General features: G+C 39.9%; 2 protein-coding genes across 4 annotated transcripts in view; one reads left to right on the top strand and one right to left on the bottom strand.

The window, feature by feature from the left end:
• Positions 1 to 14,898, bottom strand: part of ALKBH1 (alkB homolog 1, histone H2A dioxygenase) — a gene marked incomplete at its 5' end in the record, with an annotated part of 30,073 nt that extends 15,175 nt beyond the window's left edge. Inside the window, 3 exons of the mRNA XM_082384739.1 lie at positions 8,503 to 8,665; positions 12,346 to 12,454; positions 14,707 to 14,898. Coding sequence (XP_082240865.1) covers positions 8,503 to 8,665; positions 12,346 to 12,454; positions 14,707 to 14,898 — 464 coding nt within the window. The remainder of the gene's footprint in view (positions 1 to 8,502; positions 8,666 to 12,345; positions 12,455 to 14,706) is intronic.
• A 42-nt stretch (positions 14,899 to 14,940) lies between these two features.
• Positions 14,941 to 17,471, top strand: part of SLIRP (SRA stem-loop interacting RNA binding protein) — a 35,733-nt gene continuing 33,202 nt past the window's right edge. Inside the window, exon 1 of one of the 3 annotated variants that reach the window (XM_082384771.1) lies at positions 14,941 to 15,102. In XM_082384771.1, coding sequence (XP_082240897.1) covers positions 15,006 to 15,102 — 97 coding nt within the window. In that variant the 5' untranslated portion in view covers positions 14,941 to 15,005. The remainder of the gene's footprint in view (positions 15,103 to 17,471) is intronic. The other 2 variants (XM_082384770.1, XM_082384772.1) reach the window with 2 other exon arrangements.

The following is a 17,471-nucleotide window of genomic DNA, read 5'->3' as shown; positions in this document are numbered from 1 at the left end:
CTCAGGACAGAAGTCTGAAGGTTGTTTATGACAGAAAACCTTCAAAATCCTATTGCAGGTATTGCTTTTTCCATCATTTTTAAAGATTTAGGGATTGTGTCTTTCATAACTCTGAATATTTCCCTCCACGACTACAGCTTTCTGTCCTTCCTTTCCTAGTCTCTCATTTCCATTAAACCTAAAGTTCCATCTCCTGTCCCTAGAACTCCATTTTTTCAGTATTTGAGTGCTTCCAGTTTTGTTTCCCTTCTCAACCTGAATCTCTCAGTCAGCGCAAATGGACATCCAACTCTACCTTAACACCCTTTTGCTATCTTGCAAATGTTAGTCTTATCTAATCTTCTACCTTCTGTTCTAAACTTTCATCATTTATCCCAAGTCCTCAGTCCTGCTCTTACTCCCTTCCAGGACAAGGAGAATATGAGGCCTGATCAAGTGATCCAGTTAATGATTTCAACTTTCCTCCCCTACACCTCTAAACTTTTTGAAATCCTTACTCTGTCCTTCCTTCCTGGTTTCAGCAGTGGTCTTACTTCTTTTCATTAAGGCCAATTCTCCACCTATACTATCTCCCATTTCCCTGATGTAGCCTCTGAGGCCCTTCTCCATTATCATCTTTCTTCTCATATTTTCAACTCTTCCTGTGTACTTGTTTCTTCCTCTTGATCTGCAAAAATGTTCAACATTTCCACATACTTGAGAAAACATCTTTTCAACTTGACCTCTTCCTCGGGTACCCTATATGTCCTGCCTCCCTCTGCTCCACATCGCTTCTTCTCTTCACAATTAAATGTTCCTAAAGGACTCAATATTTGCTGCCCACCCCCTCTGAGATCTGACTTTTGCTTACACCACTCCACCAAAACTAGTTTAGTTTCAATTATACCACTTAATTGTCAAATCCCAGGCCTACAGACATGGTTGGTCCTTCTCTTATTTTGGAAACACTTTCCTGCCTTGGCTTGTAATAGTACTATTTTTCCCACCCAGAGCTGATGCTTCCTAGGGCCAATCGCCTTCTTTTCTCTGTACGTTTTCCATAAACAAACAAAAAAACACATTATTCCCACTGTTCACTTCACTATGGCCTTCATGTGTAACTCCCACATCTATCTATCTCTGTTTCTCTCCCTCTCTCTCATTATGCTCCTAAGCTCAGCTCCATATTTCCAAAGGCATACTAAACATCTCCATGTGGATACTCCACAGGCATTTCAAAAACAATAAGCCCCAAACTACACTAAGGATCATCTCTGCTCATTCTCCTCTTCCTCCAAACCTTATTTCCATTAAATCTTAGTATATAATGTTCCACTGAGGAACACGGAGGTGCAGGTATGTTTTTGAGATAATGATTATGTTTCCTTTGGATATAGACTGAGAAGTGGAATTGCTGGATCATATGGTAGTTCTATTTTTAATTTTCTGAGAAACTTCTATACTGTTTTGCATAAATAAATAATTACAGCATTATTTACAACAGCCAAGACATGGAAACAACCTAAGTGTCCAATGACAGATGAATGGATAAAGAAAACGTGATACACACACAGTAGAATATTATTCAGACATAAAAAAGGGAAATCCTGCCATTTGTGACAACTTGGATGAAACTTGATGGCATTATGCTAAATGGAATAAATGAGATAAAGACAAATGATCATACTTTTATGTGGACTCTAAAAAATCTGAAATAGAACAGACTGGTGGTTGCCAGAGGCTGGGGTGGTGTGTGTGTGTGTGTGTGAGTGAGAAAATGGGTAAAGGTGGTCAAAAGATAAAAACTTGTCGTTGTAGGAGAAGTAAGTTTTGGGGATGTAAAGTACAGCATGGTGACTAAAGTTAACCCTGTATTATATACGAGAAAGTTGCTAAGAGAGTAGATCTTAAAAGTTCTTATCACAAGAAAAATAATTTGTAATGATGCAAGGTGACTGACGTGAACGAAATTTATTGTGATAACCATCTGGAATATACACACGTATGAAATCATCATGCCGTACACCCTGGACTAACACACTGTTATATGTCAATTATCTCAATAAACCTGGGGGAACCCCCACAACTTAAGTGTAAACCTGCCTGTCACTTAGAAATCTGTGCATAATCCTTAACTACTTCTATGTCACTTTTCATAATCTCTTGGTTCCCAAGCCCTATACAAAATGTCTTTTCCAGGCCTTTATCATCTTCTGCGTAGGTTATTAAGCTAAATTCTTTTTTTTTGGCTGCACCGCGCAGCATGCAGGATCTTAGTTCCCCAACCAGGGACTGAACCCACGCCCCCTGCAGTGGAAGCGCGCAGTCTTAACCACTGGACGGCCAGGGAAGTCCCTTAAGCTAAATTCTTAATTGTGCTTTTTGCAATGACTAAATTTTCAATCCACTTTCCTCACTGCCACAAGAATTATCTCTCTAAAGTGAAAAATCTATTACTAATCTTGATGAATTCCTCCTGTTTATAAGGACAAAGTCCACATTTTCCTACTGTGAAATAAAATTTATGTTTTTTGGCAAGACGAGATAAATTCATTCATTCATTTATTTATTTGCTGCGCCGCACTTCTTGTGAGATCTTAGTTCCTTGACCAGGGACTGAACCTGGGCCCTTGGCAGTGAGAGTGTGGAGTCTCAACCATCGGACAGCCAGGGAACTCCCAAGACAAGAAAAATTTAAACATAAAAAAATCTTCTCTGCCCTTTGGCTCCCTCTCTTCCCCTTACTGTGCATTGTGTATCTGCATTATGCATCGAGCAAACCTCCCCCATCAGCAGAAATACCTGCTCACATAAACAGCAACATTCTCTTAGCAACAAGACAACTCCTTAAAAGATAACGTTCCTTCTTGATCTTGTAAGGCGATGCTTAGATCTGGATGTGTAAACTGTCAATAATCCATCACTTAATATACAACTCTCTGTGTCAAAAAACTTATATAACTGTGCCTCGACTTCTAATGGCTGAACAGTTCTTGGAGCTTTCTAACATGCTGTTCCCAGGTAATAATCCTCAATTTGGCTCAAATAAAATGTTTCCATTTCTTTCTTTGATCGATTAATTCTTTGCCTATACTATATGGCATGCAAACCCCCTTATAATCTGGCATGAACCTTTCTAGTTTCATCTTTAAGTATTTCCTACAAGGTATCCTACCCTCCTTCTTTCATGGCTGTGTTTTTGACCATACAATTTTCTACTGAAATGCTCTCTCCTCTCCTACTCTACTCTCTGCGTAGCAGATTTTTCTAACTTGCTTTCCCACACATAGTTTAAACACTTAAGGGAAATCTTTATCCTCGACTCAGTCTCTCCCTCTACTGTGCCCATACCGCACCTTAAAACTTCCTCTATTAAAGAATACAGCTTTAGTGCTGTAAATACCTTATGAAAGCACCTGAATTCCTCCTTTAATAGTCCCTTCCTCAAAGACATGGAATGAGTTTTATATCTATGCTAGCACCAAATATTTCCTAAAGCACAAATGTACACTATTTAATAAATTAATGAAAGTAAGATGGAAAGGTATTGTACTATACAGTTTTTAATTGATGATTCTCAAGTTCAGCATTATGCTTTTATTGGGCTAATAGAGAAGATATCAATTTACTTAAAATTAGTATTTACTAAACACCTTCTAATATATACTAAGAACTGTGGTTGGCGCCAAGGCTACAAGAATTTCAAGGTCTGGGCGCAGGGATAGGGGCAGGGCAGGTAGTAGGAAGGAGAAGGGGGCAGATGACAGGATTCACTACAATAAATGCTATAACAGCATCATAAACAAAGTCTTAAAGAAACAAAAAGGGGAAGGAATTAGTTCTGCTTCCACAATGAGAATATCAATGGAAAAAAGCACACATACAAAAATGGATACAAAGCACTTCTTAAGCTAACTTACGGAATAAATAAAGCTAAGCTGCTTTATTTAAATGTATATTATCCCTTGCCTTATTCTTTAAAAAGTTATTTTTGAATAGATAATACATTCACAAAATTCAAAAGGCATAAGAAAGTATCCATTAACTAAGTAATTCTACAAATATTTATTTAGTAACTACCATGCACTGAAGAATAAAAACACAGGGCAAAGGGATAAAGAGGACGGGAAACAGGGGTATTTTTTTTAAAAATTATTTATTTATTTATTTATTTAGGGCTGTGTTGGGTCTTTGTTTCTGTGCGAGGGCTTTCTCTAGTTGTGGCAAGTGGGGGCCACTCTTCATCGCGGTGCGCGGGCCTCTCACTATCACGACCTCTCTTGTTGCGGAGCACAAGCTCCAGACGCGCAGGCTCAGTAGTTGTGGCTCACGGGCCTAGTTGCTCTGCGGCATGTGGGATCTTCCCAGACCAGGGCTCGAACCCGTGTCCCCTGCATTGGCAGTCAGATTCTCAACCACTGCGCCACCAGGGAAGCCACAGGGGCTATTTTTAACTGAATAAAGGAATCATCTCATAAAATGACATGAGAACAAACAGCTTGTACAAAAAGAATCTGAGCATGCCTGATGCGTTTAAGGAATAGAATGGAAGCCAGTACTGCTGGAGAATAAATGAAAAGGAAAAGGAGATGAGGCGGGAGAGCCAGATCATCTAGGCCTCATGGCCTTAACGTCTGATTTTATTCCAAGTGTGATGGGGCTGTAAACAAAGAATCTGACTGGCCTTTGTCCTTGGTTCTTTACAGCAAGGTTTTAAACCCTTGGAATTTCTGGGAGGGATAGGAGTATCTGTTATTCACTGTGGACCCTAAGACCACACCTGAGTTTATGCTAAAAAGATGACTCAGGATGTGGGTTTGTTAAGCTAGAAAGACCAGTGTCAACTTAGAGGGTTTAGGCTTGAAGTGATATTAACATGACCTACTCGATAGGTGGAGGGCTAGAGACTGAGTTCAAGCATGCGGCCAATGAGTCAATCAGTCATGTTCAAGTAGTGAAATCCCAATAAAAACTGTGAACACTAGGCCTTGGGAGAGCTTCCTGGGAGGGCTACATGCCCTGATTCCATGGGAAGAGGACATGGAAGCTCTGTATTCAGGACCCTCCCAGACATCACCCTACAGATCTCTTCATTGGATGGCCCTGATTTGTATCCTTTATAGTAAAATTATAATCATAAGTATATTGAGTTTTAGGAGTTGTTCTAGTGAGTTAATGAACCTGAGGAGGTCATGGGAATTCCCCTGAATTTGTAACCAGTTGGTAAGAAGTGTGTACAGCCTGGGGCCCTCCCAAACTTGTAGGTGGTGTCTGAAGTGAGGGTAATTTGGTTAAGGACCACGCCCTTAACTTGTGATGTCTGTGCTGACTCTGGATGGTTTGCATTAGAATTGAACTGCAGTATTGCACATTAGAAACTATAAAAGAAATGACACGATTTCTATACTCTGTAGAAAACAGACTGAAGAGGCACAAGAGCAGACACAGGGAGACTGGTTAGGAGGCTACTGCAGTAAATGATGGTGGCTTAGACTACAGTGGTTGTGATGGGAGATGCTGAGGAATGATTTTGTTTATTACAACTGTAGACCCTACTATATTTGCTGGAGGGTTGGAGTTAGGATTTTTTAATGGCTGTGTAGTGGCTGCATTCTACTGCTGGGGTCTGTCATGCTTGATTTATCTGATCTCCTGCTGACAGACACTTGTTTCTCATTTTCCCCCCATTACAAACAATGCTGCAATAAAGATGCTTACACCTAACTATTGTACTCTTGTGCGAGAATCTCTAGCTACACTATTCACTGACAATAAACTTTGAACAAAACATAGAATTGAGGTGTCCTAATATTGTGAACAAACCATTTTTGCTAATATGTTCCAAATATTCCTTCATTTCCTACTTAGAAGTTTCTTCTTCCCTGACCACAGAAACCTAGAAAGTTAAAATCGAAAGTATTCTTAGAGGTCCTCTAGTTCAGTGGTTCTCAATGTGAATGTTATGGTAGATAATCAGAATCTCTAGGGAAATCTTTTTGAACCACAGACCCTCTCCCTTTCTGATATGCTCTGGGAAAGTGGGAGAACTGGCATGTACTGTCTAGGTGACTCTGACCGTGATTCAGCCACTTTGAATGGCTTATCCAGCCCAATCCCTTTGTTTCCCAGATAAGGAAATTGAAACACACATTCTATACAGTGACAGAAGGAGAACTAGTCCCTCATCGATTTTCAGTGCTGCCAGCAATGTCTGAGCATATCAATTTCTTCCAACCCTTGACAACAGAAGGTATGACCATAGCATTTTTCATTTTTGCTAATTTATTAGACCCAAAAAAAGGTATCTCACCATTGTTTACAGGATGATTTATTAAAGAGATTCATCTGAGCTATTTTAGAAGATGACAACTGGGATTTCTACAGTCATTTGTCAGAAACAAAAAAATCAATTGCTTGAAAACACAGGCTGGCTTAGTAACAAACTTTAAGCTCTCTGACTAATTTCACTCAGCCATGATCTTCCTTTACTTTGCTCTCAATTCTACAGAAGACATACTTGAGAACAGGATTTTCCTTACTGCTCTTGCCTATAACATAACCTACAGACCAAGAGTGTTTTAAAGGAAAACCAATGCACTTAATTTTCATTTTCCTTTCAACTTAAGAAAATCGTCTATTTCCCCGCTAGAATTAACATGACATAGTTTCTGAAAACTATACCATTAGAGCCACTTAAGTTCAAACAGACCACACAAAGCTGGTATAATGGTTTTAACAGGCTGTTCTAAGGATTTCTCACATATTATCTTGTTTAATCCTCACACTATTAAATGAGGAAAAGACTACTCTGAAGTACAGAAAGGTTAAGAAACTGCTTAAGTTAACAAAGCTAGTAAGTGGCAGAGCTGGGATTTGAACCCAGGCAATCTGACTCTAGAACTAGTACTTTACATCACTGAACTCTTTACAATCTGGCCCTAACCTACCTTTCCGGTGTCATCTCTTGCCAATTCTATTCATGACTTCCAGAAAGCATCTCCCATCATCTATCTTCAATCTAGCCACTTCAGTGACCATACTCATCATCTTATAAACTCTATCCCTGTACCTGCCAAATTGTATTTAATTATGTTTACATGTCTCTGTCCTCGACTAATCTACAAACTGCTTGAAGGTAGGAACTGTGTCTTTTTGGTCTTGAATCTCTAACACACAAGCACATAACACAAGATATGTTTCTGTATCTGACATAGCAGAAACTCAACAGATATTTGTTGAATGAACACAGGAATGTACATATTCTGTGCTCCTATCTCACAGAACAAGTTACTCTGTCTTTGCTCAGGCTGCTTTCTCTACCGACAACAGCCTTCTTGCTTTTCTGACTGGCAAACTCCTTATCATTTTTGAAGACTCATTTCAAATGGACAGAGAAAAAAAGAGGATAATGGGCCCAATTAAAAAATCATTTTTCCCTGACACCTCCTTCTTGCCTGGAAGAATTTCTTCCTCTGGCCCCCACTGCATTTTCCTAAACACCTATCGTAGCAGTTTCTGAGCTCTATTATTTTATTCCTTTCGATACTGAGTTCCTACTGTAGACTATGCACTCCTGAGTGCAGGGACAGTGTCCTGTTTATCTTTTTATCTCCAGTGCTTAGCATCACACCTGGTACATAACTGACCCTCAAAAAATATTTGTAGGGGCTTCCCTGGTGGCACGGTGGTTAAGAATCTGCCTGCCAATGCAAGGGACACAGGTTCAAGCCCTGGTCCGATAAGATCCCACATGCCACAGAGCAACTAAGCCCGTGCACCACAACTACTGAGCCTGTGCTCTAGAGCCCGCGAGCCACAACCACTGAGCCCATGTGCCACAACTACTGAAGCCTGTGTGCCTGGAGCCCATGCTCCGCAACAAAAGAAGCCACTGCAATGAGAAGCCCACGCGCCGCAATGAAAAGAAGCCCCTGCTCGTGACAACTAAAGAAAGCCCACGCGCAGCAACGAAGACCCAACGAAGACAAAAAATAACTAAATAAATACAAACAATAGTAAAATAAATAAAAATAAATAAATTTTAAAAATACATCTGTAGAATGAATGAAATGCTGAAACAACATTAAGGTACAAGGACTAGTTTCCATGAACAACAGTTGACCTACCGTAAAACAGGCAGTAACACTGACTTCATCTAGGAGAGTAGTGCTTTCAGTGTTACTTTCTTCAGGATACCGTAAGTCTCCAAAGGAACTCACTTTAGGTAGAAAAAAAAGGGCTGAAGCCGAATGAAAATGGATCATCTGATGATTAATGAGGATGAACTCGATATCTAAGATATGATAAGCAAATCTTTAAAGTGGACCTCAATTCAATATAACGGTCAAAGTGTCTGTCCAAATGTTCCTGGGGGAAAGAATATAACTGTGCTGTATTTGCGTGGAAATGAGGAAAAATAAATATGTTAGTTACTTTCACTGAACTATTATAGAGTAGTTCCTTCAAAGATCTGTGATGACGTGAGCTGAATACTAATGCTTTATTGTGACTGGTAAGACTTACCTTAGAAACTCTTTGCTCTGTTCCCACAAATCTTGGGTCTCTTCTTTAGTCATATGTTTGTCCAGGTTACATACATTAGGTTTCTGAGAATATAACTTAAGGCACTGCTTCACCCAGTGCCACTGGTAACCTGGGAGGAAGGGGTTTGGGATAAAAATAAATCCTATACAAAAGATGGATGAGAAAAAAAGAAGAGGAGGAAATCCTCCATCAGTTAATCAGATCGTGTATTTTTGTTGACATCCTTATACCCATTACATTATTATTTATTCCGTGTCTCCTTTTGCTAATGCTTCCAGTGGCTTCCACACATAAGCGTATATTCTCACTTCTATTCTCTAATTTTAGAGGAAGAGGAGTTCCTTCAAGTTAATAAAAAGCTGTTCTGATGATGAATGTTAGACATCTACCACTATGCAATTATCTCTAGTTTTTTGGGTTACCCTCAAGAGAAACAAATATTACACAATTGTCAATTGTGTTATTCCAAAGCAAACTTCAGAACTGAAACTGACAAGTCACCCCTCAAATTTCACCAGGTATCATTTAGAGAGGTGGAAACTGCTTCCTGAAGTTACTACTTTTGTGATATCTCAGTGTTGCCTTTTTTGTTTTCTAATATCTGGCTAATGATTTTTTTTATATTACATCATCTGTTAAGATAATTGGTGTGATTTCTGCTTCCTTTGAACTTTGACTACTATAACAGGGAAGAAAGGTGGTATAGACATCTGCTCAGTATGCAAATACCTAACCATTTCTCCTCTGTAAAAGACGAATAACAATACTTAACTGGAATGCTACGCATGGTTAAAGATTCATTCATCGAACATTCAATGAATGTACACTATATGTACTTTCTTAAGAATTAGAGATAAAGAGATGAAAAACTTTCTCCTAAGTTCCTGGAGATAGAACAGTAGAGACGGTTATACAGATAATGCCTTTAGAAGTCTGGCTGTGAAAGGAAACAAAGGCTGAGGAGTAGTCACAGAAGAATAAGGGGGGAGTTTATCGTTTTTAGGGTTTGGAAAGACCTAAGCATGCTTACATGAGCAAAGAGCCAGCAGAAAGGAACTGGTTGAAAACAGAAGAGAAGAAAGGAACACAGCAAGGTCTTGAGAGCTGGAAGGGGTAAAAGAAGGTGGGATTAAAGGGTGAAGGGAGTGGTTTTGAACAGAAGCAATCCCTTTTCCTCTAAAATTGGAGGACAGGAATGGACATTCACTTATAAGTTGGAGGCTACTTCTGCATGTCATGTATTAGTCAAATTCTCCAAATAATTTAGGAGTAACAGGACTGTCAATATTTTTAAAGAAAAAAAAAAGATATGAAAAAAATTTCCAATAACCTACTGTCTGCTATCACCACTATTTCACAAAATAAGAATATTATAATACCCACAAAGATATCACATCAAAGGAAGAATACTTCTGATCTAATTCAAGTTTGAACAGTGACAGGAAACTGAGTACTTTTATAGGCAGTCCAGTCCAGACAACTGCTGTCTTCCTTTTATGGAGTTAAAATTTGCCTCTTTTTAATTTTTCATGCATTGGTCTCAGGTCCTGACACATACAGCAACCCCAAATCAGTTGTCAATTCTTCCTGATAAATGCCTCTAACTCTGTAGCTAACATTTACTGAGCATTTACTATGTGCAAGGCACTGACCTAAGTACTTTACCTGTACACCACATTTAATCCTAACCTTATGAAGTGGGTACTATCTTTAGACACATTTTACATATGAGGAAACTGAGGCCAAGAGAGATTAAGAAACCTGCCCAAGATCATACAGTAGGAAGTGATAGAGCCAGGACATGAAGCCATGTAATCTGGTGTCAGACCTTAATCACTAGTATGCATTGCTTCCCACCCCTTTTTGTGTACGACAAAATTTCAAATGTTTGATGCTGTCATGTTCCCACTCAGGTCTACTCTTCCCCAGGCTCAGCTTCTGGTCTTCAGACCCATCACCCTCCTGCTCACTCTTGTAAGGACAGCTTGTGGTATACTCAGGTTCCTTCAGAATAAGCAGGATCCGGAAGTAAACATAATCCTTCTGATCAAGTCAGAGTAAGAGGAGACTCCTTTCACATGTTCTGGACATTGTACTTAAATTAAATGCAGCTTACAATGGCAGGAAACATAACATAATGAGGTACCAACTCAAATGATGTGGCTTAAGTGTGAAGTCCTAGGAAACCTCAAATAGCAAGTACAATCATACCTCAGAGATACTGCAACTTTGGTTCTAGACCACGGCAATAAAGCAAATATTGCAAGTCACACCAATTTTTTGTTTCCCAGTGCATATAAAACTTATACTTACGCTCTACTGTACTCTATTGACTGTGCAATAGCATTATGTCTAAAAAAACAATGAACACACTTTAATTAAAAAATTTAATTTATTTATTTAAATTATATAAAATAATGCTAAAAAATGCTAACCATCATGTGAGCCTTTACTGAGTTGTAACTTTTTTGCCGGTGGAGGGTTTGAAATATTATGAGAATTATCAAAATGTGACAGAGACACAAAGTGAGCAAATGCTGTTGGGAAAATGGCACCGACAGACTTGCTTAATGCAGCGTTGCCAAAAACCTTCAGTTTGTAAAAAAGAAAAACAAACAAACCAAAAACAGTATCTGTGAAGCACAATAAAATGAGGTATACTCCAATCTGGACTATAGAAAACCGAAGTGGGATTGATAATTTTGTAGTCTGAACAATCTGTTAAGGGAAGAAGGCACAGCAACAGAAACATGGCCATGAAAACAGGAGCAAGGCCTGAAAGGTAAAGCGCAGCATTCAAGAACAAAAGGTGCACAGAACACTACTGGTGATGTATGCTCCTCATTTACTCAAACTCAGGAAGAGCAATGCTTTCATATATAAAAGCCACCATTCAACTGTTTCCTTTGTGACTTCAGACACAAAACTGGTCTTTAGTTCTTTAATATAGAACTAAAGTGCACAAGGCCTTTTATAAAAGTTTTAAAGCTGTTACCCCTTCCAATGTTATCAACATATACTTCAGTGCTGATAATGTACTAATAACTGTAACACAGACCTGGCCCTTGGAACAACGAAAATTAATTTTTTTTAAAGGAATTTTTCTTGCTTTTGATCCATATTTGAAATCACAAGTGCAATGTTAACTTTATGTCTTCTAGAAACAGGATGCAAATATAAAATCGTTTGGCCAAATAAGGCATTTGCAAATTTTCTAAATCGTTCATGATAATTAATCTATCAACACAATGGTCCCATGAGCCTAGAAAAAAGGTTAATAACATTACCCACCCTTCATCATTGTCTTAATTTCTCTATCTGTAAAATGAACTACCTGATATCACTAAAATTCAAAATTCTAGATTATTTAGTCTTTTAGGACTTTTGATCTCATTAACTTTAATTCTTTTCAAAAATTCAGCCTTGATGAAAGCAACAATTTTTAAGTTGTTATGCCATTTGCGAATGTAGGGATTTTGTGACTTGAGTGAACATTATGAGTTACTCTATCAATTCGAAGTGCTTCTTTTGCCAGAGTAGATGTTCAGAGCTGCAGCAGGGAGCCCAGAGTCAGTGTCCTAATTTTTGATTTGTACCTGGTTTGTCACTTTCTGCACCATAAGGCAGGCATTACTGACTCCTGTTCTATCCTTTGGGAATGCCAAATAAATGGAAATCTTAGACAAGGCAGAATTCAGGAGGGGTGTGGGAGTGGAATATTTGTGTGTTTAGTTTTCTTCTTTGTCTATTTACTTGATTTTAACTCCTCCTCCAAAATTAGACAAATGATTCATTTTGCCTTCTGAGCTCAAGTGCACTCACCAGGATAACCTTGGAGTCCGTAGGCTCTCCACTTGCTTACCGGCTGAAGTCCAGCTCTGTATGCATCATGGTCACTGACTGAGGACACATTTAGGTGAGATTTGACCACCTGGCAGGAAGGAAACAGAAGTCAGTGGGCTAAAGCTATTTTACAGATTAACTGTGAGAATCTCAAACCTCTAAAGGCATTTCTGATATGGGGCAGTTAGGAGTCATAAGTTTGGGGTCCTAAACTTAGCTCTATCACTTACTTAATGCAAGACTTAGATAAGTCACTTAACTTCTTAGAACCTCAGTTTCCTCAGCTACGTACTAATAAACACAACAGAGCTATACAAAACTGAAGTAATGATGAGAAGCAGACTGACTTTGGCCTTTAAGACTATCTTTTCCTATGATACCACACCTTTGTGATTTCTTATAGGACTCTGAATTATGAAGGTGTTTGGTATATGGAATACCTTAAGTCACAATGCTATTTACTTCAGTTAGGGCTAACAATAATGCTCCTGAGGAACTTGTACACAGATGGTGTTTAAACAGAGCTATGAGGAACACCAGGCTGGGGAGGGTGAGTGCTCAAACCACTCAGAAAAAATGGTTCAATAAAACACTGGGAATGCTGTTTGCTAAAAGTACAATATTTGCTCTCTTAGATGGAACTTCAAAATGAAACTTGTAATTTTTCGTCTTTGTTAATTACTTAAAAATTAAGCTTTTAAGGGGCCTATGAAGGTTTCTTTGCATTTAAGAGTATCTTATGGATGGCTCATTAAACTAGTTGAGAAATCCAATATTCAGTCACTAAAGTAACTAAGGATATTTTAAAAAAACAAACTATTCTTGTATTAATAATAAACTCAGGGTCTGGCTTGCCTTAGAATACCTCCAATGTTCTCTCCCCAAAAGATATGATGATCTCTTAATCTATTAACTTTGCCAAGAGTGCAGATTTCCAGACAAACTACCAACAAGTGGCTGCTGTATACCCAGTCTCTATAATGAAATGACTATCTGAAACTCTGAGAGTCCTGACCACCTAACTCTTTCAAGTACCCAGAGAACAGAATGTTTTCATTTCAAACATTTCATAATGATTTCTTAAATCGATCATACTTAATACTGCACTGTAATTCAGCAACACCCTCAAACTGGAAAGAAGTTTGTGGACCTAATCTATCATATTCTAAGCTGAATCAAACCTCTCAGCCTTTTAAAGTTTTTCTGCTTCCTCCCTTGTCAGACCGTTAGCCATCACTTTCTCCTCCGCTCTCATCTGATGTCTTATTAATGGCAACTTTCTTCTTCTCTAATTTGCTACTTTCAATCTGTTCTGAGCTGGAGAATGAAATACTACCCATGTTTTTATGTACTCAATAGATAGTGCATTTACTGTGTACTTACTGTTTTAGGTACTATGGCAGATACAATGTCCCCTTCTCAGGTGGCTTCCATTTTAAAATTATGTAAGTATTACGGTAAAATATGGGAAAAAGGAGTTGAACGAAAGTCTGAGGGGTTCTCCCATGAGCCAAGTACACTATTCCTGGACTTTCTGTATGTTAGTTTGACAACTCTAAGACCATCTCTGCTAACAAATGAAGTTTCTAAGAAGCTGAGTTCTAGACAAATATGATGTCACTATAGCATTCCAATTTTATTGAGCTCTATCACTAAGCTTGAAAAGAATGCCTCATCCAGCCACCTGTGGACAACACCAATGGCAAATTAGGGATCTATCTTCAGTGTTAAAGCGACTGAAAAGAAAACATACGTTATAGTTGTGATTCTCCCTGCGTCCCCTCCCCCTCCCCCCGTGTTTTCTTCAATTTCCACGAGGAATAATGCAGAAATAAGGTAGAAGTAATGTATAGTGCTTGGATTCAGTTGCCCTTTACTTTCAACCTGGAGGGATTATCTCAGCATCTTTCAATGCCCTCTTTCTAAAAGTCCCAGAGAAGACGGGGCCTTTTATGGACAACGGCTTCTGGGAACACTCGGGTAATTGGTTTCTTCAAATTGTAGAGCGCTACCCTAACGTCTGCGAACACGGTTTACGGGTTTTCACACAAATCTAGGTGCAAATTCAAATGGACAGTTAATGGAAGGAATAAACACCAATTCCCAGGCATTTTTTGACCGAGGCCGCAGCCAGGAATAGCTGCGTGGAGAAACGGTCAACAGAGCCCTCCATCGCCAAAGTGTGACACTTTGTGGGCAGTTCAACTGTGCACCCATGGAAGGCGGGGGTCGCTCAATAACCATCAGCCTGGAAGCGAAAAGAGGTTAGGAGAACACTGAAACCTCTCCAAAAAGCGAGGCGTGGCGACGGAGAGGCGCGCGCCGCCCCTCTCTCCGTACCTTGTGGGCACCAGGCCCCGTGCCGCGGGCTGCGTGGGCTACCGAGAAGTCGATGACCCCTCTCAGATCTACGGTCCCGGGGCGGCTCTGCCGGTAGAAGCGGAAAAGCTTCCGAAAGGCGTCCTCCCCAGGCTCCGCCGCCAGCGTCGCCACAGGCCCCACGGCCGCCGCCATCTTCCCCATCTCCCCCATCTCGCCGCCCGGCCTCCTTTGACCCGGAAGCTGATTTCCGTGCTCCGGATCAGGCAGGCTCTTCCGGGGTCGTGCCCTCAGGTCACTGGAGGTCCCTCATTCTGAAGATGACGGCTTCGGCAGCGAGGGCCGCAATGGCACTGCGTACGAATATCCGCCGGCCCGTTGCGTTTGTCAGAAAAATTCCGTGGACCGCGGCCTCGAGTGAGTTGGAGATGTAGTAGGGGCGGAAGTTTTAGGTCCAAGCAATCCTGAAAAACCTTGCTTTCTGCGGAGCACTTAAATCAGCGTGGTGGTTGGATTAAGGCGGCTGGGTATGCTCCTGAGCAAGCCAGTGAGTAGAAAGAAATTTTGTTTGCAATTAGCCGTTTAGGGATGCCCCTTGAGCTTTGGGGGCACGTATTCACGGTCTCTGGCCTTTCGGAGTTTAAAGGTTTAATTACTTGGAAATTTCAGACGAAGGATTTAGAAGGAGTTATTTTGACTGCAGGGTGGAGGATGGATTCAAAGTGGCAAGAAGTAGTTTCAGTGATTTAGCTCAAAGGTGAGGATTTTAGGGTAGTGGTAGAAGGAAGAGTCAGATTCACTTATGTTAACCAAACAAAATCGACAGATGGCTTGAATGGGGGAAGAGTACGGATGGGGGAAAGGGTGGAATGACTCTCAGGTTTTTAGCGTTGGTGAATTTCGTGATTAGAATGTAGGAGAAGCAGATCGAAAGAAGATGAGGAGTAAAGTTTAAATGTGTTTAGTTTGAAAAACCTGTGAGGTCTCCGTTAGTTGGACAGAGGACGGTGTGTATCGATGGAGAAATGCACTCTGAAACCATACTCCTCGGGTTAGAATTCCAGCTTGGCCATTTGGTAGTTGTGTAACCTGACTAACAGAAGTAACTGGGGAAAAGGGCTCACTACCGTGCCTCAGTTTCATCATCTATAAAATGGAGTCAGTAATAACTTCCTCCTAGGATTGTTGATTGGATTAAATGAATTTATATGTAAACTGCTTAGACTTGTGCTCAATACAGAGTAAGTACTCCATAAATGATAGTTGTTTTCATGATTACAAAAATTGAAGCTCATGGGAGAGGCCTAGGCTGGAGATACAGGGCTGGGAGTAAGCAGTACTGAAATCTCTCACCAACATTGATTTTTGTCAGCTGCAGTTTTGAGTTAAGGTTTTTACATATGCTTACAAAAATTTAAAAATCCATGGTCACTTTTGCAGATATTCATGTATCAGGTCAGCTCCCTTAAACAAGGAATGGAATGAGTGTAGGTAGTAGAATGGGAAATAGATCAGTTTGTGCCCCACCTTCTCAGACCACACCCAGCAGAATGTCTTGCTTAGGCCCTGTGAAACTGGAAAGGCCGAGGGGTTTCTGCAAGCATCTTGCAGATGCGTTTCCAGACCATAATGGACTTGCTCAAGATCCTCAAAGAGTGTATAAAATACGACTTTGACTACAGTCTCTCTCAGTTCATTCATTCAGCAAATGTTTAAGGAGTATCTGTTATGTGGTAGGCATTGTTCTTGGTGCTTGCAGCTGTTTTTCCATAACAGTTGTAGGTAATTTGGGAAAAGGGTTACTTTCTAGAGCTAGTTTGTTTTGGAAGTGAATGTTTTCTAGAACTTTTAATACCTGGTTTAAAACTATTTTGTTTATCCTCCAGTAATATGTTCTGTGTGAGAGCCTGATCTTGCCAACTGGTTTGATCAACTATTAGAGCACTTCAGAAGTTTAGCCCCTGTGGCTGGTTGAAGGATTACTGGACATTTATTTATTCATTCAGCAAATATTGCCCTGTTGTTTATCAATCACTGTGGACATAGTGGACTCAACACTTGGCAAGCTTATGGTATAGTGGTGGGGGTGAGGAGACTTACAAACAACAAATATAGGCAGTTTTTGAACCAGTGAGATTTAGATGAACTAGGGTGGTGAAACAGGTAACATGAAATGTAAATCAGTGAAAGTACAAGCACTGTAGTACAGAAGAGAAAGCGATCCTGTAGTTTTGTTTTTTTTTTTTCAAATTTAATGTGTGATTTTTAATAGATCCTGTGTTGAGGGGGTAAATTTTAAAAACACATTTAGGAAACAATTTGGAAATTTAAAATATATACTGGTGTTACCAAGTCCAAGCTTGTGCTCCTCACTGCACGACAGGCCAGTAAATTGAGAGATGAGTTGTTGGGTGGGGCAAAGAATAGCAGCTTTATTCGGAAAGCCAACAGACCAAGAAGATGGTGGACTAGTGTTCCAAAGAAACACCTTCCCTGAGTTAAAATTCAGGCTTCTTTTATACTGAAAGGGAAGCGGGTAAAGACCTGGTTCCAGCCAGACTCCGGAGGGGATGTGTTAATTTCTTCTTTGGTACAGCCATTCACAGGTGGGCCTGGTCAGGACATTTCCTATAAGCTAAACAAAGGTATTTTATCTTAACACTCATTACCAGGGAGGCAGGGTTCCCAGAGATGGGCCATTATGTATAATTTAAGCTTTATAGGCAACATCCCTTTAGTGATTAACTTGTAATAGAATACAAAAGTTCTTCTCTATTACACTGGGA

Source organism: Balaenoptera borealis (assembly GCF_965194805.1).
Source record: "Balaenoptera borealis genome assembly, chromosome: 3".
NCBI classification, from domain to species: Eukaryota; Metazoa; Chordata; class Mammalia; order Artiodactyla; family Balaenopteridae; genus Balaenoptera; species Balaenoptera borealis.
The sequence above is the reverse complement of the archived record's forward strand: the minus strand, read 5'-3'. Positions and strand labels throughout refer to the sequence as shown.